General features: G+C 39.3%; 1 protein-coding gene across 3 annotated transcripts in view; it reads left to right on the top strand.

The window, feature by feature from the left end:
- LOC127660426 (uncharacterized) overlaps window positions 1–8,944 on the top strand; it is an 85,490-nt gene extending 76,546 nt beyond the window's left edge. For 2 of the 3 annotated variants that reach the window (XM_052150636.1, XM_052150635.1), the window contains exon 33: window positions 6,152–8,944. In XM_052150636.1, coding sequence (XP_052006596.1) covers window positions 6,152–6,402 — 251 coding nt within the window. In that variant the 3' untranslated portion in view covers window positions 6,403–8,944. The remainder of the gene's footprint in view (window positions 1–6,151) is intronic. The other variant, XM_052150637.1, reaches the window with a different exon arrangement.
- Window positions 8,945–9,293: the final 349 nt, after the last annotated feature.

The raw sequence follows: 9,293 nt of genomic DNA, 5'->3' as shown, positions 1-9,293 counted from the left end.
GTGAAAAATCATAGTGTAAATCAAAGCATAGTGAGGATGTCTTCAAAAATAATGACATAAATAGTTTTCATTTATCACTTAATGTCATACAAAGTCCAGTAAACATAAACAACCTAAATCAATATTCGGTGTGACCACCTTTGCCTTTAAAACAGCCCCACATCTCCTAGATACCCCATGACACAGTTTTTCTTGGTTGTTGGCAGATCGGATGTTTCAAGCTTCTTGGAGAATTCACCACAGTTCTTCTTCTAGTTTGACTGTCTCAATTGCTTCTGTCTCTTTATGTAATCTCAGACTGACTCGATGTTCAGTGGGGGCTTTGTGGGGGTCGTGACAGCTGTTGCAGGGCTCCCTGTTCTTCTATTCTAATCTTTTCTATTTGCAAAAGTAATGTTTGGGAGTCTAACATTTATATTTCCTATTGACACACTAAAGCTGAACATATAAATAACCATCTTTAGACAAATGCTTTTGTGAAACATCTTATGTGTTAAGACTTGTGCACAGTACTGTATATATATATATATATATATATATATATATATATATATATATAGATATACATATATATATATGTTCAAATGTTTTGGTGTGGGACAGTCGTAATTGCTTATTTTTTACTCTTTGATTATCACAGTTTTAAACATGTTATAATTTGTGTTTTTATTATTCATTTTACTATAATATTGTAAGTCTGGGTCTGGAACACTACTAAAACAATCAAATCTATACATAAAATGCATTTTATGTACTAACAATAGTTCCAGACATAAATAGAGGTCTGATAAAAAGTTTACATTTTAATGTGACCTTCACATAACAAAAAGAAAAAAGTTGAAATCTATTAATTTTAATAAAAATCAACCATGAGACATGAAAGTAACCAAAGTTTATGAAACATTTACTCTTTCTGTGCTGAAAAATACATCTTAAACCAGGAAACAGGTGGTCAGATGCAGGGGTTGCATTGATGGGGGCGTAGTGGGCTATAGCACAGAACTGGTAAGCAGAAGGTTGCTGGTTCGATCCCCACAGCCACCACCATTGTGTCCTTGAGCAAGGCACTTAACTCCAGGTTGCTCCAGAGGGATTGTCCCTGTAGTAAGTGCACTGTAAGTCGCTTTGGATAAAAGTATCTGCCAAATGCATAAATGTGAACTGGAAATTCTCCATAGTTTACTGATTTCTTGGAAACATTGACAGAATTTCAAATGCTTTCCGTCATTTTGACAGATAAAGAAATTAACAAGAAAACCATTTAAACCTAGTGCAATTTCACTCTCTCACTCCCGTGGTGTTGTGCCCTGCCTCTGTTTATTGTCTGGTATTAACACCTCTTCAACTCTTGGGCATTTTTGGGCTGCCGCCTGCACTTTTTTCACGCTCAAATTTAAAAGCTCACCATTTACTCTTACTATGTATAATACTATAATTGCCAAAAATTGGTCTAATTTGTTCAGAGTCTTATAGAAATCATATTTCACTTTGTGTTTCTTTTGAAAATCTTTTAAAACTGACAGATATTAGTGCAAAAATATAAACCATACAGTCACACTCTTGAAATTGAGAGCTTTCATTTGATATATGATTTGTCTAAGTGCAATTTGTAAGACTTTTATATTCAAATTAAGATTTCTAGCACATGACCTCTAGTTGGTGCTGATTTAAGATCCACAATTGCTTTCAGGCCTTATTTTGTTATTTTCTGTAACATATGCAGAATTGATGGTTATCTATTAAAAGCACAAATTCTAAGTTTACAAATACAAATCTGTTTTTTTGAGTGGTGGTGGCGTAGTGGCTAAAGCACAGGGCTGTTAATCAGAAGGTCGTTGGTTCGAACCCCACGGCCACCACCATTGTGCCCTTGAGCAAGGCACTTAACTCCAGGTTGTTCCGGGGGGATTGTCCCTGTAATAATTGCACTGTAAGTCGCTTTGGATAAAAGCGTCTGCCAAATGCATAAATGTTTAAACAGTGCAAGGGAATATAATGGCAGAAGAGGTAGGTTATGTTGGATAAATATAAATAGACTAAGCTGTGTATTGCATATAATTATTGCTCAATGGGGCAGTTTTAACTGTTCCTGTGCCTGACGGTTCTGGTGCTCAGAGTTCTGTAGTGCCGGCCAGAAGGTAACAGTTCAAAAAGGTAGTGTGCTGGGTGTGTGGGGTCCAGAGTGATTTTTCAAGCCCTTTTCCTCAATCTGGAAGTGTACAGTTTTTGAAGGGATGGCTGGGGGCAACAGTTATCCTCTCAGCAGTCCAAACTGTCCTTTGTAGTCTTCTGATGTCCAATTTCGTGGCTGAACCAAACCAGACAGTTATTGAAGTGCAGAGGACCGACTCAATGACTGCTGAGTAGAACTGTATCAGCAGCTCCTGTGGCAGGTTGAACTTCCCAAACTGGCAAAGGAAGTACAACCTCTGCTGGGCCTTTTTCACAATGGAGTCAATGTGGGTCTCCCACTTCAGGTCCTGTGAGATGGTAGTGCCCCAGGAACCTGAATGAATCCACTGCTGCCACAGTGCTGTTTAGAATGGTGAGGGGGGTCAATGTTGGTGTGTTCCTCAAAGTCCACTATCATCTAAAGCTGCTGCTGCCTGTCCATCAGAAAGCTGGTGATCCACTTACAGATAGACGTGGAACAGAGAGTTGGTGTAATTTAGTCCGGAAACTAGCTGGTTTGATGGTGATGAAAGCGGAACTGATGTCCACAAAAAGGATTCTTGCATATGTCCCTGGTCTGTCCAGGTGTTGCAGAATATGATGCAATCCCATGTTGACTGCATCATCCACAGAACTGTTTTGTCAATAAGGGATCTAGAAATGGTCCAGTGATGTCCTTCAGGTGGGCCAACACCAGTCTCTCAAATAACTTCATGACCACAGATGTCAGACCGACAGGTCTGTAGTCATTAAGTCCTGTGAATTTGTTTTTCTTTGGGACAGGAATGATGATTGAGCATTTGAAAGCAGGAGGGGGAAGAGATGGGTTGTAGGAGGTGTTGATGTTTGTGTGAAGATAAGGTCAGTGCTGGTGTGGGGTGTGACAGCCAGTTGTTGGTCCCTTACAGTGTTGGGGGATGGTGTCTTGAAGTTAGTAAAGTCTTTTAAGCTGAATACTTGTTTTTCAGCTTATTAAAGTATCTTCTTTTAGCCACTCTGATTTCCTTATTCAGTGTATTCCTGGTCTGATTGTACAAGATTTTATCCCCACTTCTGTAAGCTTCCTTTTTGGCCTGACGAAGCTGTCTGAGTTTTGCTGTAAACAATGGTTTGTCGTTGTATGTTAAATAAGTCCTAGTAGGAATGCACACATCCTCTATGTGTTATGGGGGGTAGTCATGTGTCGGTCTGCAGGGGAGTGGTAAGGATCGTCACTTGGGTTATGTTTACTCTAGCACCGGAGGGAAACCTGAAAAGGCATGCCAGAGTATCAGAGTGGGGAGCGAATACCAGGGATGATCATTACATCTCTCCCTCTCCCGCAGACCGACACATGACCATGCCCCCCCCCACACCAGACTCAAAGAAACTGATATAAGATGTCAAAGTATCTGTGAGCTCATCCAGATTGGTGTCTGCAGCCTCAAAAACACTCCAATCAGTGCAGTCAAAGCAGGCTTGTAGTTCCAGCTCTCCTTCATTGGTCAAGCTCTTTACAGTCTTTACTACAGGCTTAGCAGATTTTAGTTTCTGCTAAAATGGAAGAAGGTGAACCAGACAGTGATCAGATAGTACCAAAGCTGCTCTAGGGACAGAGCGATATGCATCCTTTATTGTTGTGTAGCAATGATCCTGCACTTATATAGCACTTTATTTTAACCTTAGAGGTTACCAAAGCGCTTTACACTGTGTCCCAATCACCCGTTCACACACACATTCACACTCACACAACAATGGCGGCAGAGGTGCCATGCAAGGCAGCTAGCCTGCCATTGGGAGCAACTTTGGGTGCCCAAGGACACTTTGGCATGTGGAGTCATGTGGAGTCATATGGGCTCTGCGATTAGCAGCCAACCCACACTACCATCTGAGCCACAGCCGCCCCTATGTATCCAATGTATTTTGCTCTCTGGTGGGGCATGTAATGTGTTGTCTGTATTTTGGCAGTTCACGGGTGAGGTTTCTGCTATGTTGCTTGGAACTGCACCCACAACTTTCACCCACTGTTGCACTTGTGTATATGGTTGAGTAACAATTAAGGGTATTTGCAGCGCTGCAATCACGCACGCATGTGGAGGAATATAAACACTCACTAGAATAAACTAGGAAAATGCCCGCGGCTAGTAGAATGGCTTATAGTTGATAAAGAGCGCTTCCAAATTAGGACAGCAAATCTTCTTTAACGTTGTTACATCTGTACACCAACTTTTATTGATGTAAAAGCATGTTCCACCGCCTCTCGTTTCCCCGATAACTTTACGTTGCAATCAGCTCTGAACAGCTGAAAGTCCGGCAGATGTAACGTGTTGTCCAGTATGGCTTCACTCAGCAAGGTTTCTGTGAAGCACAAGGCAGAAGAGATTGAAAAGTCTTTGTTTGTATGGGTGAGGAGATGTAGTTTGTCCGTTTTGTTAGGAAGAGATCAGAGATTTGCTAGATGAATACTCGGCAGCGCTGTTAAAAAGCCACGCTCTTGGAGCTTGATCGGCGCCCCGGCTTGTTCTCTCGCCTGCGTCTCTTAACTCTTTCCCCGCCAAACACGGAATTTTCCGGGTTTTATGAAAAAACGCTTCCCCGCCAAACATGGAATTTTCCGGGTATCCGTGTTTTAGGTGGTATACGGTAAGGAAGACCCACGCGCATGTTTTGAAAGAGTACGAAACAGACTGCGATCGTCTCAAACGTGAAGAAGTGGAACACCATACTAATACTAAAGCACTTGTTTGATAAAAATGCCCTTTTCTCAGCTTTTTGTCCGAAATGTTGTTTTTGACAAAACCTACCTCTGTTCAAATCGCAATAAAAAAAGAACAAATGAAGATAAAATAAAAATTTTTTGCCTAAAAGCAGAGGCTCAGATCTTTATTTTGATATATAGCATCTTCATATATTCATGGAAGAAAATATTCTGCGGGCCATTAAAGTTTAGCGAAAATCGTCAAAAACCCTGGCGGTGGCTGGCAACTTTTTTTTAAAACGCTGGCGGGGAAAGAGTTAAACAATACTGCTGCACCTCAGACTAAAATGTCCAGCAAAACGTCTGAATAGTCCAAAACCGGGAAAAGATTGTCTGGTATGTGCTGCCGAAAGTTCAGCAGTTTGTCCCTGGTAAAAAAATATTGGAAAAAATGACTAAACACAGGACAAACAAACAAAAACAACAAAAGAATTGGAGAGCTCCACACTGAGGCGGCCATTCACGGCGCCATTTATACCACATCAATGATACAACATATTGGCTTATGTATTCAGAGACTTCAACTATTTAAGCGTAAACTAAACTAAATTAAACTAAACTAAAAGGGTAGGTTTTAGTGAGTGATGGTGGCATAGTGGTCTAAAGCACATAACTGTTAATCAGAAGGTTGCTGGTTTGATCCCCACAGCCACCACCATTGTGTCCATGAGCAAGGCACTTATCTCCAGGTTGTTCCGGGGGGATTGTCCCTGTAATAAGGGGACTGTAAGTCACTTTGGATAAAAGTGTCTGCCAAATGCATAAATGGAATTGTAAACTTTTTTCACAAACAGAACACCCTCTTTTGGGCCCGCCGGTGGGACCACAGAGTTGAAGAGGTGCATTAACAGAAACATCGTTATTTACACTTGATTGAAATATGTGTCTGTTTTGAACACCTCTGTTCAGATTTTGAAGGGAATGTCTCTGATTTAATGACATCATACATCAATCATTACAGTATGTCAGTGTACTGCCTAAAATAAAGTGCAAAAAAAGTATAAGAACAAAAAGCATGAAATAAATCGTCTCACCGTTTCTGCCAATTATAAGCAAGCCACCTTAGGTTTGTTTAAGCTGGGGATTTTTTTCATTGTTTCACACTCACACTCCACAGTATACACACTACAAAAATAGCATGATTATGGTACTATACCATTCTGATCGTACCCTATGTATGAGGTATATTAGGTTTTATGTTGATTTTCTGTATGTAACATATCCTTTTTTTTGTATCTACAGCCACATACCAGAGGATAAAGCCTGTAATAGCACCACCTACAGGCAGAGGCCAGGACAACAGCTCCAGTTATTCTGTGACTTTATTCATTGGAGACAGAGAGATGCCATCGGTCTCTACAAACACTATGTTGGCTCAGACAAACGCCGTCAGATCGGAGTCGATCTCTGAACTTCCTCTACGGAACTACACGAGCCTCCCGCGACCACGGAACAAGTCCGTCTTCAGGAAGTTCTTTGGGAAAAAAGAGTGACGCATTGCAAGAGAAACACTGTCATGTGCAGGACACAAGTTTGAAGCGTCTTAAAAAGCTTGTTTTTTTCTTATACATATTTATGGATCAGATGGCAAGAACCATTTTTTATAGTTTTAAATGAGAAATCATATTTTTGTGTTGCTGGAAGTTTTTTCGGGTGAACTATCCCATTTAATCTCGACGTTTTACCGTGCTGAAATGGCTTGTAAGAAAGCGCATGTTGATAAATGAGTGTGGTTTGCTGTGGACAGACTGACAGCTATAATGTACTGCAGTAATTTATCTACTGATATGAGACTTTTGATACCTAATATGTTCAATATTCCCACCACATTCCTTTTGAGGTGGTCCGGTCTGTTTTCAATTTATGTCTCAATGTTTTTCATTTTTGTGGATTGCAGTTTATTTTGATTAATATCTTACAATTTCAATATGACCAGTCATTTTCTTGAGGTTATGGCACATAGTATTTGTCATGGTTTCTAGTGTTAAGCCTTAAAGGAACAGTTCACCCAAAAAAGACAATTCTGTCATCATTTATTCCAGACCCATTTTTGGGGGAACTATTTCTTAAACAAGTGTTTTTCCAGACTCCATATGATTCATACTTTCACAGACTAATTCTAGCGTTGCTTTCTGTATTTAAACTAATGCAGTGTGTCTTGTGTGTTTTAGAAGGAAGTTTGTTTTAGTACATATTTTTTTTAGCTTTTGTATCCTTTGAGTCAAATGTATCATACATCTGAATCAATGCTTTCAGACTTAACTTCACTGTTTATCCATTTCAAAAGTAATACAAAAGATTTCATAATGGGAAACATTTTTAGCACTGGTTATGGTATCATATTATTGAGCGAGATTTGTTTGTACTAGGGCTGGGCGACAAAATAATCATATTTAATCATTTACATTTATGCATTTGGCAGACACTTTTATCCAAAGTGACTTACAGTGCACTTATTTCAGGGACAATCCCCCCCAGAGCAACCTGGAGTTAAGTGCCTTGCTCAAGGACACAATGGTGGTGGCTGTGGGGATCGAACCAGCGACCTTCTGATTACCAGTTCAGTGCTTTAGCACACTACACCACCACCACTCTGGTTATATGAATAATATTTGTGAAATGCCACATGGAGACTCCCGTGAACATTTTTGATTGATGATGCAAATGAATCAGTGAATCTGAGTTTTAAAGCGATTCATTGAATCGTTCATCCTTAAAGGAATATTCCGGGTTCAATACAAGTTACGCTCCATCGACAGCATTTGTGGCATAATACTGATTAACACCAAAACTCCTTGTAAAAAAAAAATTCATTAATTCAATGAAACGGAGAATTAACACTGATTCACTAAAAATGAATCGTTTGTCCATAACTCCTAACACAGTTTTTGCTTCTGAAGTTGCATAAAAAGAGTTCTTGGGAAACTAATATTAAGTGTATTAAATTGTGTGTGATATTCACAATATTGTTTAATTTTACTATTAGCAAAAGTCAAAGCATATATGTTGTGAACACTCAGTATATCACCCAGCCCTAGTTTGCACACCACTGTATAAATCAACGAGTGATTTTAGCTTCTACGATAGTGAAGAAATGAGCTGTTTGTTTTTGTTTGATGCCTGTTTTAATGATCTGTTCTAGAGGGCACAATCACCTCCAATTCAACACCCTCCTCTCGGTCTCTCAAATGGGATTGGGATTTCAAAAGTGCTGATATGGCAACTACAGATAAACAGCCTAAAGAAGCCTCCACAATAATCATTAAAAACAGCGAGGGAGTCTCAGCGCCCAAATCCAAATCCTCAGAGGTCGATGGTACACTCGTGTTTTGCATATGAAAAGCCATCATGACTGCGAGCTGGATTCCCCTCCAATCCCTTTAAGCTTTCAAAGAGTCTGTGCATACATAATTGGTGTGTATTTCATGTTGAAACGATAATAGGAGACAGTACAGTCGCCACTCCAAATTAACCAAACAAGGATGCGAAACAAAAGAGCATCCGTGATAAATCTGAGCACCCCGGGCTGGTTTAAATTCAGAGAGATAACAGCAGGGGGGTGAAACTGCTATACACAATGGCTTTCACCACACGGTCAATGCAGGATTAGTATGCATTAACTACTTGAAATGTGCCAAGTGCTAATGGATAGATGTATTTTTTAATGGCATCATCCAAACTCTCCATTACGCAAGTCTGTGTCAATATTCCAGTCAAGTGTGAATAAAGCCTGGTCATATAGAGGAGATCAGGGCTAGTTTTCACACTTTTTACTCCAGTGAACAGTACATTTCTATAGTCAATTTCTTCATAGACAAAAATGGTGCCTCAATCTCACCATAGAAAAAAATGAAATAAGAAATGTAATTCTGATTTAATGATCTGTGAGATTATTTTTTTGCAATTGCAACTTGATTTCTCAAAATTGCACCATTTTACTTGGAATTGTGACTATTTCTCGGAGTAGTGTCTTCATTTCTCGCAATTGCGACTTTGGCAGAATTACAACTTTACATCACAATTGTGATATTTTTATGTAATTGCAACTTAATTTCTCGGAATTGTGACTTTATATCTCGCAATTGTGACTTCAATTCTTGCAGTTGCATCTTTGACAGAATTGCGACTTTAAATGTGACCATTGCAACTTAATTTCTTAATATTTTTACTTTATATCTCACAATTGTGACTTTGTTTCTCGCAATTGTGATATTTTTATGTCATTGCAGTTTAGTTTCTCGCAATTACGACTTTGGCAGAATTACAACTTTACATCACAATTGTGATATTTTTATGTAATTGCAACTTCATTTTTTGGAATTACGACTTGGGCACATTTGTGATATTTTTATGTAATTCCAAATTAATTTCTCGGAATTGCAAC

The sequence above is a fragment of the Xyrauchen texanus genome, chromosome 20 (genome assembly GCF_025860055.1).
Source record: "Xyrauchen texanus isolate HMW12.3.18 chromosome 20, RBS_HiC_50CHRs, whole genome shotgun sequence".
Classification (NCBI taxonomy): Eukaryota; Metazoa; Chordata; class Actinopteri; order Cypriniformes; family Catostomidae; genus Xyrauchen; species Xyrauchen texanus.
The sequence above is the reverse complement of the archived record's forward strand: the minus strand, read 5'-3'. Positions and strand labels throughout refer to the sequence as shown.